Source organism: Pyxicephalus adspersus, chromosome 4 (genome assembly GCF_032062135.1).
Source record: "Pyxicephalus adspersus chromosome 4, UCB_Pads_2.0, whole genome shotgun sequence".
In the NCBI taxonomy this organism is placed as follows: Eukaryota; Metazoa; Chordata; class Amphibia; order Anura; family Pyxicephalidae; genus Pyxicephalus; species Pyxicephalus adspersus.
Genome location: NC_092861.1, coordinates 101,968,161 through 101,983,573, shown reverse-complemented (window position 1 = coordinate 101,983,573; position 15,413 = coordinate 101,968,161). Strand labels below are relative to the sequence as shown.

The 15,413-nt window shown below is 37.7% G+C and overlaps 1 protein-coding gene across 2 annotated transcripts in view; it reads right to left on the bottom strand.

Moving 5' to 3' along the window:
- The window catches only part of HEATR1 (HEAT repeat containing 1), a 147,183-nt gene that overhangs the window by 15,503 nt on the left and 116,267 nt on the right, over positions 1 to 15,413 (bottom strand). Inside the window, exons 38-42 of one of the 2 annotated variants that reach the window (XM_072409179.1) lie at positions 11,124 to 11,282; positions 7,310 to 7,447; positions 3,504 to 3,608; positions 3,246 to 3,417; positions 1,514 to 1,668 (exon numbers count right to left, since the gene is read on the bottom strand). In XM_072409179.1, the coding sequence (XP_072265280.1) occupies positions 1,514 to 1,668; positions 3,246 to 3,417; positions 3,504 to 3,608; positions 7,310 to 7,447; positions 11,124 to 11,282 (729 nt within the window). The remainder of the gene's footprint in view (positions 1 to 1,513; positions 1,669 to 3,245; positions 3,418 to 3,503; positions 3,609 to 7,309; positions 7,448 to 11,123; positions 11,283 to 15,413) is intronic. The other variant, XM_072409180.1, reaches the window with a different exon arrangement.

Genomic DNA, 15,413 nt, shown 5'->3' with positions numbered 1-15,413 from the left:
TTTTTTTTCTGAGGATAGGATCCCAGTCTCTGTAGTTGAGGAATCCAGTAAGGAAAGGTATGTATTGCACACATTGCACAGTCAATTTCAGAAGAAAATTCCTGAAAAAGGCCTCAAACTCCCTCAGTGAGGCTTACAACACTTACACAGAAAGTTTTCAGCATCGTCAGAACAAGCCAAAGCAGTTTTAACAGTGCATTGTAAATTTAAAACCGCCATGCCCTGCCTAGCGATTGTATCTTTCACAGTAGAAACCCTAGATTCCACCTCTGAGTCGACTGCTGACTTAACCCAAATCTTGCTGGATGAGTCAACATTCCAAAGCCAAGCAAAGAATTTTAGACAAGAGTAGAGAGGAATTGCCGGAAGAATTCATCACTGGCAGTACTGCTGGTACTTGTGGTGGCGCAACAAGGTCAGAAGAGAAACCTTAGGAGATTATTTTCCACGGCTGCCTCAGTAGCAGCAGCAGCCTTGCCACTGCATAACCAAAACAAGGAGGGATGAATCAGACAGAGGAGGCCCTACAAAACGAGGGAAAAACTACTATTTGAAAGCCTTTACAAAGTATTATTGCCTTTCTGCCTAATATACACTGTGTGCACAATTATGAGGCAAGTGAGAATTTTGAGGATTCATTTTAAAATTGAAAAAATACAGTGCTATCGGTCAATCCAAAATGTTAATAAACCTAAAACCTGAACTGTTTTACAAAGGAAATGAGGAAGTGTGAACATTCTCAGGGGAATACATAAGCATGCACAACTATTAGAAGTGCCCACAAGTTCTCAATAGGGTTCAAGTCAGGTGAGGAAGGGGGGCCGTGTCATTCTTTGATCTTTAAGTCATTTACTGGCTAGCCACATAGTGGCCATCATCTAAAAGAATGCAAGAGGTGGGCAGAAGAGGAATACTTAAGGACTACATGTGAGGTATATTGAATGCTTATCTGGTTGAGTAAAATATAATGTTTTTGATGTAGATATGGACTGATTTTAGAGTACTAAAACATCCTGAGGAAGCAGTTGTGTACTACGAAATGCACTGATGCGTTACTGGTCCCCACCAGACTTATCTTTACAATCTACGGAAGATGTAATTCATGTTCACCTCTCATATGTGTTGCTGTTTTATGGTTTTATGAAAATTGTGGGGTTCCAACTTACCATGTCTTGGTACATGTAGTTACTTGTCTATGTATTCCGTCAAAATGATGTTTTAAAATCTTGTAAATAAAGGTTTTGTATTTTATAAAATACTATCAATTATCTTTATTGCCATTGAAAAAGTTGCACATATTTTGCTTTCATTTCCCTTGTTCAATTCAAATAATAAGGGACTGGTATCATATATACCAGTATTTTACATTTAAAAATAAATACTCTTTTTTTCTCCATAATTCTCCAGTAAATAATTTAACTGACTAAGGAATTTAAACATTGTTTTTTTATTTGGCTACACAAATGTAATCTTCTTAATCTACATACTTCTAGAGCAGACAGTACTGTAATACCTGATCCAGTAAGGGCATCATCAGTGCATCTGCTCTTTCCTTGCTAAGAAACTGCTTATTGTCATAGAGGAAGATTTTATGCAGGCAGCGGAGGACAAATTCCAGAAGAAGGCAACTTTTTTCACTGTTGTCATCACAATCAAAAAATGCTTCATCTGTTATTAAAGCAAAAATAAATAAGAATTGTAAGTTTATTTATGTTCTCTTTGTTTATTAAAAAAAGTTAATTCAATAACATTTTGATTTTAAAAAGATGAGATACTTTAAAAGCAGGACAAAACAAGAAACAAGTACAAACACAATATAACATAAAACAGCAGTATGACAGTATTGGGCAAGTAATACATTGTTCAATTGTGAAATGCACAATAAATCTGAAAAAATTACCATGAAGAGTAAATATAATATGGCAAAAGAGGAATAAAAAAAGAACAAAAATATTTATTCTTGAGAAAGCAGGATTAAAAAGTCAATGTGTAAGAAGGACAAAGCTCCATGCAAACTTAGCCAAAACTTTTAAAAATTATATAAAAAAAATTATAACTACACAAAATCAAAAAATGACCAATAGTATTAGGAAAGGTTGACAAGATAAGATAACAAATAAGACAGATGCAGGGGACAGAAAGAAGGGTAAAGGAAAAAAAAGTGTATGTAATGGAAAGAGGAAATATGTACAGGGAGCAGAAGATCATAGCCTCAACTTTAAATGCAGTACAAAGGTGACATTTGATTAAATGAGGTTGGTAAACAACAGTCTACCAAGGGCAACCATATGCGTGACAATTTCTCTAATTTACCTTCTTGTAGAGCTGTCAATTTTTCAAAAAGCAGTCACTAGTTGCATAAATTCAGAAATGGGAAGTACATTGTTTTCTATGCCTTAGTGATCGTTTTTCTTGCTGCTGTGAAGGTATGCAACAAACAAAATTCTTGCCAATTCCAAAAAATGGGTCTTGGGCAAAGCAATGCCTCCAAGGGATACATAGAAAGAGAAAATCCTAACACGACCAAGGATGCCATATACTTGTCACAAAAAACTTTGGGCAGTAGGGCCATCCCACCAGACAAGTAAAAAGGTTCCCACGCAACCTTTGAAGCACACTGAGGGGGTGAGAGTAGGGAGCAACTTTGAGATACGGATGGAAACCAGATACCAGCACAGTAACAAATTCTAACAGCCCTCCAATGCAGAAGTTATTGGATAAGCTTTCAGGTATTTAGCTAATACTACTACATCATACTAAAGAATACTATTCAGCTTAGAAGACCAACTGGTTTATTAATTATCTTTTAAACCTACCATACATGCTGAAATTTGGCTATACAAGTACCTTTTGATCTACCAATAAGTATGTATGTAGTGGGATAGCATGCCTGATCAGGTAGAAAATGATTGGTTCTTTAAGGGAGGACTTTACATTAAAAGGTTTTGTAAATTCAAAAGAAATTGTAGACATAAATTAATAAAATACTAGATATAGCGTAACATGTAAATTTTATGCTTTGTTATTAAAAGTTATAAAATATTATGCACATTTTATGTTTTAAAATAACTGGATACGCCAATATGTGCTCACCATGCCTAAGGACAGTAAGAGCAAAAGTATGAATTATTTCTCATTGAATCAGCTGTACCACTCCTCTATTAAAAACACAGAAAAAATATTTTTTTTTTAAACTTAACATTTTTAATTACAAAACGCTTGTCAATTTCTGTTATTTTACAAAATACCTGTTTTCATAGTGTTGGTCTGATTTAAAATCTCTGCAAATGGTTTGATGAGATGTCCTGCAAACAAAGTAAAGAGCCCCTTCAATTTGTCAGCAATACAATCTGCTAGTCGGTAGAAGGTGATAAGTCTTTCTTTTGAAGCTCCTTCTGTTCTACACCAGTCAAAAAGCTAAAAAAAAAAAATATAAATTAGATCTACAAGAAACACATTGCACATTGCTAAATAAATATATTCTTCAATACTGCCCAACTTACCTTGAAAAAAAGTGGTCTGAATGTTGCCTCTGAAAGCTTCATAATCATAGTGACCAGACAGTTGATGATATGCCCCTCAATGCTGTCCACCTCTAATAGGTCAATCTGTAAGGAAATATTACAGTTTACATGTACAGTACTTTGTTATACATTGCATACCAGTAAATAAAACACACCTGGTCAAAGCAATTTATACTTTAAAGTTGACTGGAACCTGGACATAAATTGAACGATAAGCAGAAAAAAAAAAGCGTGCATGAGCGAAGTTACATTAAAGAGGCCCTATCATCAAATTTTTAACATTATATAAAAGGGTGGCTAACCCTTTTATATAATGTAAAAAAACTTTTTTTTGCTTGTTTTTAATTTTGAGGATGACCCCTTACCTTCCTTTTTTACTGCTGAAGTGATACAACCTGAAGAAGAAAGCTGGAGCCTTCCTTGGATACTTACACCTCAACATATTGCGAGAGGCTTCAGGCATGCATCATAAAGGGCTTTCACAAAATGTGAAAAAATGAAGGAAACAGAAAAAAAAAAGCATGTGCAGTGAGATTGGCCCATTTTCTTTTCAGGAAGACACGTCACTCGATCTCATTCATGCATAGTGAGAGATTGGGTGAAAAGAGGACGGGGAATAGAAAGAAGATGGCCAAGGCTGCTGTACCATTCACACCAGAAAGATGGAAGCTGACAGTGTGGGACCTCAGATTGCAGAGAGATAGAGTGCTCTTTTTAAAAGTAAGTTTTTTTTGTTTTAAGTTCTGCTTTAAGTTAGGAGTCAGTGCAGGCAAGTACACACACATACACAGAGTCAAGGCAGGCACTTGAACAAAGTCAGAACAGGCATGTGCTCACACAGTTGTGAAATGAAGTGCTTTTTTTCTTTGCAAAGCCACATTAGGTAGCAATAGAATTTGCAGTTTAAGCAATTCAGTCATTTTAAAACTAGGGGCTCTTTAACTTTAGTTTCAATAGTTTTTTTTAAAGTATAAAAAGAGAAAATAAGGTTAAATCTTTTTAGGGTAATACAAATAGACATATATAATAAAATAACATGTAACAGGTTGCTGCACAACCTCTGAAGGACTCCGAGGGGTTAAGAGCAACTATGAAATACGGACAGGAACCCGATACCAGGACAGTAACAATTTCTATATTCCCTCCAAAGCAGAAATATTGTAAGAACTTTTGAATATAATATGTCCGATATTTGGACAATCCTCTTCCGAAAGAGTACTATTCAGCTCAGAAGATCAACTGGATTATCAAATTGTTTATTAAACCTACTACATATGCTGTAATTTTGCTATACAATTTCTTTTAGAGCTACCAATATTTATGTAGTGTAATTGCATGCCTGGTCGGCTACTGAACAATTGGTTTTTCTAAATTCAAAAGAAATTTTACACATCAATTAATAAAATACTAGATCTAGTGTAAAATGTTAAAGCAGGCCTAAACTCAAATTTTTACTTTATGTAAGGGTAGACAACCGTTTAATATAAAGTAAAAATATATATATATATTTTTATTAACTGAAAAACAAAGCATTCAACAATGAAAAGGTGCGCAGAGCTTCCTGGGATACCTACGTAATTGGACAGAGACAACATTTTTCTAATTTTGGTTCTGTTCTGGAACAACTAAGATGCAGTTGAACTGCAGACTTTCAGCTTTATTTCAGTGGGTTGAACAAAATAATTGCATAAAAACGTGAGGCCTACTCAAAAAACTAAAGCCTTTTTTTTAAAAAACACAATCACTTCATTTCAGGGGCTCAAAAGTAATTGGACAAATTAAAAAGCTGAAAATAAAATGTTCATTTCTAATACTTGGTTGAAAACCCTTTGTTAGCAATGGACAGCCTGTAGTCTTGAACTCATGGACATCAGCAGATGCTGGATTTCCTCCTTTTTAGTGCTCTGCCAGGCATTTACTGCAGCAGCTTTCAGTTGCTGTTTGTGGGCCTTTCTGTCCGAAGTTTAGTCTTCAACAAGTGAAATGCATGCTCAAATGGGTTCAGATCAGATGACTGACTTGGCCATTCAAGAGTATTCCACTTCTTTGCTTTAATAAACTCCTGGGTTGCTTTGGCTGTATGTTTTGGGTCATTGTCCAACTGTATTATTAAACACCTCCAGATCAATTTGACTGCATTTAGCTGGATCTGAGCAGACAGTATGTCTCTGAACACCTCAGAATTCATTCGGCTGCTTCTGTCCTGTGTCACATCATTGACAAACACTAGTGTCCCAGTGCCACTGGCAGCCATACACGCCCAAGCCATCACACTGGCTCTGCCATGTTTTACAGATGATGTGGTATGCTTTGGATCATGAGCTGTTCCACACCTTCTCCATACTTTTTTCTTGCCATCGTTCTGGTAAAGGTTGATCTTGATTTTATCTGTCCAAAGAATGTTTTTCCAGGACCCCTCTCAGTTTAATTTAAAATTAATTGTGGTAATGTACAGAACCAAAATTAGAAAAGTTGTGTACATTTTCCTACACTGAGAGGAAAGATTCAAATCACACATGTGCAGTGAGATCGGCACTCTTTTTTCCCCTTTACAGCGGCTATGTCGCCTGATCTTGCATCTGAGCAGTGCGAGATTGGGTGACGTACCCAAAAGAAGGTCGATAGTGGAGCCCAGGAGGGCAAGGGACTCAATTGGGGAATGAGCCAGCACGATCGAGGGATCTGACGAATTAAAAGGTGTGATTTTTTTAATTTTTTTTTTTTTACTTTAGTTCAGCTTAAAATCATTTGCTTTGTTGTCAAAGGGTAATAAAATACTATGACCATTTTATCTTTAAATATACCTGGATACACCAATCAGTGCTCATCATGCTTAAAATAACTGGCCATGTAAAATGGCTTATCAAAGTAAAGCCATAAAAATCCTCTTGGCAAATGTTAACGCAGGGTGATTTAAAGACCATTTTCCAATATGGTTTAGTGAATTGGATGTCGATTCAGCACCACAGCACAAGAATTGTGAAATTTTTGCAAAGCAATAATACTATATTATATATGTAGTCTGGACTACTCTCTGGTATTTCACTAACCCGACTCCCTATAATCTAATATAAATGCTGCAGCCAGACGGATCCATACTTCTCACCACCCTTCTTCTGCTGCCTGTCTTTAGTTCTGGTTCACCTCATTGGCTTCCATTTCACCTAAGAATCAAATTCAAGCTCCTGTGCTTTGCCTTCAAATCCCTCCACATTTCTTGTCCCACTTACCTACCTGACCTACTAAAGACTTCCTTTCTCATAACCTCATCACACGCACGGCTCCAAGACTTTTCTAGAGCTGAAATGGTCGCCCCCAACCTATTCGGCTTGCTCCTACTTTCTGTTCATTTAAAAACACCCAAAACCCATCTTTTCAAACTTGCCCACCTGTATTCTTCTCTTAAAACCCTCACTACTTACCCACCATTCCATTATCCCCCCCACCCTATTGTATGCTGCTTTCTACACCTTTTGGATTGTAAGCTCTTCTGGTCAGCGTCCTCCCCTCCTTCTGTGTCGCTGTCTGAATTTGTGTGTCATTTGCAACCCCTATTTAATGTACAGTGTTGCCTAATATGTTGGCACAATATAAATACTGTTTATTAATAATAAATAATAATATTAATAATAATTGTAAACTATTTCTAATTTAGATACAACAAGGAGGAGTAAAACTATTACAAACAGTAAAAAAGTATGATCAATTCAGAAAGAATATGACTTTGTTCAGAAAGACTAAACCATCTACCAGGACAGAATATGCTTTTCTGAGGTTCATATTACCGAAGAATGCTCCACTCTATAATCCAGGGCCTTGAGAAAAAAACAGGTAAATTCAGACTGGTGAGCAGAAAGTTCCAGCTTTTCAATTGCAGCTATGTGTTCCCTCATGATATCCATAAGAGAAGAAATACATTGTTGCTGAAAAGAAGAAATAGTACAAACATCAGAAATCATAACAAGAAAAATAAATCAGACAATTAGAGGAACAACTCATGAGACCATACAATGTAAACACAGTTGAACACTTAATAAATATATTAATGTAAAAGTAAATAATTATGGTCAGCCATGTCAAAGCCGAAGGGCCCAAAGCATATTTATTTAAACAAGCATTGTTAAATGTGATCCCGGTCATGGAACAGATACTAAACTCTGTCGTATTCATAATATTGTGGCCGCTATATAATTGGCTACTTTACTTGGGCCAATCTCCAAGCTTTTCCATGACTTTCCTACTTTTGTCTTTAGTAACTAACAATACAATGGATGACAACGAAAAAACATCTCCCTCCTCAGACAAGCAACTTTGGGTTAAAACATAACATATACAGCCCCCAACCAGCATTGCTGGACATTAAGTAGAGCTTATTTACTTCAAACCTTACCTACATTGACAACCTAACATTTCCCCTTTGTAACCACAATCTTCTGGCCCTCATTGTTTCTACATATTGCCCTCTCTCTGACTATGTCGATGGCAGAGAGACCTCAGCCCATTCTTAGACTCCCATGTATTGTGGATGCACAGGTGGATTTGGTAAAACAGTCTAGCCCAGGGGTGCCCATACTTTTTTGGCTCACAAGCTACTTTTTAAATGACCACGTCAAAATGATCTACCAACAAAAAAAATGTTAAACATACATACATATATATACACCCAGTCCCCCCCCCCCCCCCACCCCGAGTAGGACACAGAAGTGACTGGAGCTAATGAGACATGGCAGAACATCGCACAGACATTGCACTACAAGTCTATAGTGACAGGAAAGCTACAGCTCACCTGTCGTAGGAGAATTATGTGCTGCACAAGAAACGCCAAGCACTGCTCACCTCTGCCTCCACCACTCCCCTGTTACACGGAGCCTTCTCACACAGAAAGACATCCCCAGCATCCCTATAGACGTGCAGCCTGGCTGCTAGGAAACAGCAGGGAGGGGTAAAGGCAGGGCTCTACGATCAACTCGGGTTGCCTTTGCGATCGGCTGGTGTATGGCGATCAATGTTTTGGGCACCGCTGGTCTAGCCCATAGGTGTCAAACACCCAGTTAGCTTCCCCGTGACTTTCCTTGGTGCAGCAGCAGAGGAGAGAAAGCAGAGCCTGCTGCAGGTAGGAAGACCCGGCCAGCTGTCCTGGAGCCTGCTCTGCATGGTTAATTGTTTAGAGCAGCAGTGGCCAACTGGTGGTCCGCGGCTCTGGCCGGTGTGCCCCGCAAATGGGGTCAGGAGAAGGACCCCACTTGGAGCGCTGGTTGCAGCACTACATGGTCAGCTGTTTCCACACTCAGCAAGAGATGCTGGTGGGAGGCCAGGAGCAAAAGAAAGCTATCTCCAGCAGTTTACTGACCATCTTTCAGTAAGAAGGTCACATCCAGCGCTGCACAGTTAGCAGCATCTAGACTTAAGGACCCACAACCTATTATGACCTATTACAATCATGGAAGAACAGCAGCACTTTCTCTTTCTACAATTGCGGGATTAGCCCTTATTTACTTTTACTATTGGACTTTGTGACTAAGCCATATTTCAAGTAGTAACTGGCGTCAAGTTTTTCCTGGCAAAAAGGTTTCAGCATTATCATCAAGTTTCCCAAATAACCCCTGAAGAAGCCTTGCGGGACGAAACACGTCGGGTGGAAGTTTATTGCTGGAAACAGGATTCGACTCACCAATAACACTACCCATGTACTTTTATGAGATTAGGATACTGATGTTAGTTTAGTACTAGCATAGGAGACCTCTGTTTAGTTTTAGGATTTTCAACAGAAATAAAATTTAGGTTTTTAGAAAAATCACTGTGCCCCACAAAAGCCGGTCTCTCTCTTTCGATCGTTCTCACTGACAAGCATCGTCAGAACCATGCTAACAGATATATTCATACATAACATTTCAGGGAACAGGCAATAGAAATGAATGACAATTTGCACATTCTGTATCAGAACACATAAAACAAATTACTGTGCCTTGTATGTGCACCAGGTGACAGTCTAGTAATGAGCCTGGGCTTGTGACATTTGGCTTTTGTTGACCAACCAGGTGCAGTAGTATGTAGTTGAGGAAGCATCACCTTCTTTGTTCTATGTTATTTAGGACTTCTAAACATTGGAAAGCATTCAGGATAGAAAAGATTGCTGAGTTCTGCTCCAAAACTAGATAATATACATACTGCATTATTTCATTTTTATTCTTTCTTCTTTGCAGCCTGAATGACCCTGCAAAGAGCTTGCATTGCTTCCAGGTGTTACAATGTTTCCAATGTTATTTCCTTATATCAATTAAAATTTTGATTAAAAGCAGAGACAGGTTTAAGCAAATGTGGACCTTGGGAATTATAAAGTAAGGGCTGCACATACACAGCATTTCAGCTACTTGAACCCCCTGCCATTCTGTCAAATAGGGCCATGACTGTGTTTTTGATTTTGGACCCATATATTTTTGAGTTTGACACCTCTGATCTAGCCTGTGCCCTTGTGTCTTATGCTCTTGTGATTTTGCTATAGTATAACAAGGATGTTTGGGCAAAATGAGCTCGTAACGGTCATGTAACAATCTGATTGGTTGAGATCAGTATAAATTGCGAGGCTACTAACTTCTGTAACAAATCTGTTTTCAGTTAAGAAAATATTTTCATTCTTTTCATTCATTTCATTCTTTTTTAATGGTCATGTGTTATTTTACAGAGACAAATCAAAAAATTTTTAAACTGCTTATCTTGTTTTTGGGATCATTTCAAATAGCTTGTGAACATTTAAAAATAAACCAACGCACAATGACCGGCAATTGGAGATCTCTTTAAGAACCATATTTAAGGCTTTCTGGGTTCCCCCTGGTGGTTTCTATACATCAGCATTGTGGCATTGCTGGATTTGATACTCAACAGACTCCAGGCAGGTCCAACACAGTGGGAGCAGCCATATAACCCATATGTCCAGCAGATTAATCAACAATCTACAGAGCATAGAATGTGTCTCCTTGGTTAGCTGTAGCCTGTGATCTATCTAATCTATCTATCTATCTAATCTATCTATCTATATCTATCTATATCTATCTATATCTATCTATATCTATCTATATCTATCTATATCTATCTATATCTATCTATATCTATCTATATCTATCTATCTATATCTATAGTGTTCTCCCCCGAAATTTTTTTTCAGCTGGGTGGTAGGAAGCTATAGCAGGGTGGAAAAAAAGGGGGTGTGGCAAAACACAGCAAATTTAGTGCTTCCAGTTATTTATGCCATGGGTAATCAGTAACCTCCTATTTTTTCAGTGTTCTACCTTCTCCCAATTATTTGTTACAACTTTGTAATGCCTGCCCCGTTAGTATATCCAATTTTTCTATTCTATGTATTTTGCCACAAGTGTCCTATGCCCTGTATTGTGACCATATATATATATATCTATATCGATATATAGATATGTAAATCTACAAAGCAAGTGTGCAGTGGTCAACTGTAGGTGATTACCATCTATGCGTATGCAGTTTAGTGCATTAATAAAATAAAAATATAAGAAACAATTTACATACATGCATGCATGACCACACATTGCAACATGCTCCTCCAGGTAAAAGAAAAAAAGTCAAAATTACCTGACTTGTATCCACAAGGTGGCAGTAGCATTTGGAGATTGTTGGGAGAAGAACTCTGATTGTCAGTGAGGTTGACAGTGTTGTTTTTAGAGCACTTATTCTTAGAGAAATCTGGGAAGTCGATCCAACTTTACCAGCAATTTTATCTAAAAGTGTAACCTAGAAAAACAGGAAATCCATGCATCACTAAAAACAATAAAAAGTCCACATACTGTAAATACTAAAAAAAAAACCCTAAAACATACTGTAAATGCACACAAACTACATCATTACTAGCAAAACAAAGCCTGTAATAGGTTATGTACAACACGGTGGCTATTTTACTGTTATATTAACAAAGTATTATATACATTTTAAATATTCATTTCATGCTTCCAGAAGGTAAGCAAAGCCATCATATTTGAATTAAATATTCTGTGCCTAAAGTTCTGCTACCAAAAATTTACTATATTTGAATCTACCGTCTATACTTATCTTTATGGGAAATTAATTTCTCAAACTGTATTTGATAAAAGTTGTAGTCTTTAAATTGCTCAAAAAAAAAAAACCCAGAAAAAAAACGTTAAACAATTAAAAAGATGGTACTGGATTCCTAACACTTAGGAGTGCTACTACAGCTCAACAAATTGTGCAAACAGGTTGAAAGTACAGGCTTTTGCCCCTTGAGAAGTTAAAGGGATCTTTATCAGAGCTGGTGGAAAAAGTAATGTTGTGTCTCATTGCTAAAAGCTGAATATGTAGTAGCCAAAGTGCAGCCTGGAAAGCTTGAAGTGGACCTAAATTCACATTTTCAACTTGGGCTTATGGATTAACTAAACCTGATCTTTCTGGGTTTTGTTTAAAGTTTCTAACCCCCCTCCTGTCCTCACTGTCGCCCCCTTGCCACACACAATATGGCCGCTCCATACATAAAATAAATGTTTTATTCTCATGGATGCAAGCTGACACAGCAAGCACCACTAAGGGGACTGACATTACATTGCAATGAGGTGAGAATTGATATCTAATATTCATATTTATGTACAGCGCTGCATTAATATGTTGGTGCTATATAAGTCCTGTTTAATAAATCATAATTATGTCTAACGTTAAGAGTTCATGTCTGCTTTAAGAGGGTCCATATTTACCAGCCTACAACCCCTATTCAAGTCCATGATTGAAAACCAATCTGGCACTGGAAATTTTAGTAACCCTGCTGCAAACTTCCAAATCAGGAATTCTGATTTAGCACCTATAAACAGTTTTAGAATCTAGCTGCTGGGGTAAATAACAGTCAGTTAGGGTAAGAAGATCTATCGCAGTGAAACACCAAATTTGATGGTATGGGAGGTCAGCCAGTCTCTGGTTGCTATTCAGGAGAAAGCAGTGGGGTGCTGCTTGCTCTCTATAGGAGAACAGGGATGTGAATACAATGCTTGTTTGTTCATTTGTCACTGGAAACTTTGTGTACACAGCCTAAAACTATTAGCAGCTGCTTGTTAAAAGAATCCTTAGGCTAAGTACACACGTGCAATAACGGTCGTTGGAAACGAACGATTAACGACCAATTGTTCTGTGATACACTTTCTCCTGTATATGTCACTAATTGCATCGTTCAAACAATCGTATTCAGTGTGTGTACATTATTGGTGGATTATATTTGAACAATCTTATGGTTACAGCATGTACAGAATTGTACACAATACGATCCTTCCAAAATAATCGTGAATAATCATTGATCGTTGATTTCAAATGATAATTATTGCACGTGTGTACCTAGCCTTAGAATTTAAGTTTAGATTCGGCAAAGCAAGAAGATACTTTGTAAAGCACACCTGACTAAATTCACTACAATCTTTTAGAGAAATACCAAAATTATTCCTCCTGGAGATGGACAGACCTGTCCTATCCTCTACGGATACAAAATGCATACAGGTGGGACTTTGCCTCTTAATTTATCCACACTTTTTAGGAGCAGCAGCTATACTCAGGCTTTTAAGTCCTGTGTCTATCAATACACTGAAAGTGAGGCAGGCATCTGGCTATTTTAGCCATAGGAAATTGGGACATTAAGGCTATGTTCAGACTGTGGTGTGGTTACCTCTTCCTAACCCCAGTGAACTGCTGCCTCAGAGACAGCCTAGACCTGCAGCATGAGCCGTCTTGAACTGATCACGTCTTCTTGATGTCAAATCTGCAAACATTGGTTCTTCAAAAACCAGTGCTGGGGTGGGAGGATCTCCCACTGCAGGTCCAAAACTGTCCTTATTCTCTAAAAAAAACAGCACCTTGGCCTTACATAAATTACTGTGTGCAGAATGTATAATGAAAGTGGGGCCATGAAGTTAGGTGAGATTATGAGCAGAGCACTATAGCCACTAAATTTAGGCTGCGCTATCTGCAACCCAAACCTCCAAAGCCTAAATATACTAAAAAATTTACACACATATATATTTCTCCCTCGAGGTAGTCGTTGATCTCTAGTCACTTATTGTGGGGGATGCTTCTGTAAAAAGCTTCAATGATGATAGGCACTAGAGGATGGTGTTCTGGGGTACACTGAGGTTATTGGTTTGAGTATATCGAGGGTTTTCTTTTAGGTATGAGGGTAGCTTTACTACCCAAGGTCTTAAGTAAGAGTCCACTATTTCGCTTGCTTTTGTGATAAGAGAATTCACTCCTGACACTATAGGTCTGCCACTCGGGTTGGTTGGGTTTTTATGGATTTTAGGAAGGATATGGAACATTGGTATTAGTGGGTGTTGGATCCAGAGGTAATCTTTGGGTTTTTTATCGATAATATTGTTAGAGTAAGCATCCATAGAAGTGAGCAGAACTCTTTCTTGTAGGTTTCCACCTGTTGTATGCTGACGGGTTGGTACCAATCTGCTTTACTGAGAAATTTCAAGCATATGGATTTGTAGGGTGGTTTATCCAGGACTAACAACGATTCCCCCTTTGTTAGAAGGTTTAAGGACAATGTCTGCATTTATCTTGAGTAACCCAATAGTCTGGATCTGCTCGTTAGTAAATTTCGATGCTGCATCTTTTTTTGGGAGGAGGTTTGAATCACATCCTGAGTTACTAAATAAACAAAAAGTTTAATCTGAGGATAATTTGAGATCTGAGGGTAAAAGATTGATTTCGATCTCCTAGACATATCTGAGATCAATTCTTCAGTACTTGGGATTTTAATTGCTGGTTCCAACAATTCTTTTGTTGAGGGGTCTTCAACATGAGACCCCTGTGAATCTAAATGGATCTTTAATCTTCAAGCAACTCACAAATCTGGACTTATTGATGTATTAAGTTACAAACCTTTTCTCCTTAACTATTACAGTACACTACTTTAAACATACATCTTTCTCATTATAGTCCATCTCTACCAACCTTTAATACCTCTGTGAACATTTTCTAATGACATGTACTTAGCCCTCATAGGCACCTTGTTTTTTATTTGAACTCATATATTCACCCATGATGTGTTCTGAACATAATATGACTGCAACATTGTATTATATATATATATATATATATATATAATATATATATATATATATATATTATATAATAGCATTTAAATCCTCATATGTTTACCCATGATTTGTTTTGAACATAATATTGTATCAACAGGTTAACTCATTCTGGTTTCATGTATTTATTATATGTATATTTACTTGTATATATCATTAATACTTGTGTTTTGTACGTTGTGTTAACTACTATTGAATTATTATGTAACAGAGTATACTGTATGATTTTTACCATCTACACAACATATATTCCTTACTCCCTTTTATCATACCACCACTCTGTAATCTTGCCTGTGTCATTCACCACATCCTACAATACCCACATACATCAGACGTGTATCCATATTCACCTAACATTCATTCTGTAACATCTCCCTTTACTTCCTTCCTTCCTCCCCCCCCCCCCCTTTCCTACCTGGATCAATTATGCATAACACCACCCATCCTTCTCAAATCTCCTATTCTTGTCATATTCAACATCAGTATTCCACCCCTTAGTACTGCCTCCTTCTCTCCCCTGATGCCCACCCCGGTCGACTAGCGGGGGACCTAAAGTCCTAAGTTGGGACACCTATTACCTGTGTCAGTCGCCACGATTGCCTGCGGTGATTCACCGGCAATCACCGCTCCGTTAACCCGCAGCTGCGCTGCAAGTTGTTGATTCGCCCCTAATTTGCACTGGGCGCCTCTAATAGCTGACCGATGTGGGCATCTTGGAAGAGGGATGAAATCTCCTCCCACGCATCACCTATGTGTGGGTGTCAACAACATCACTGTG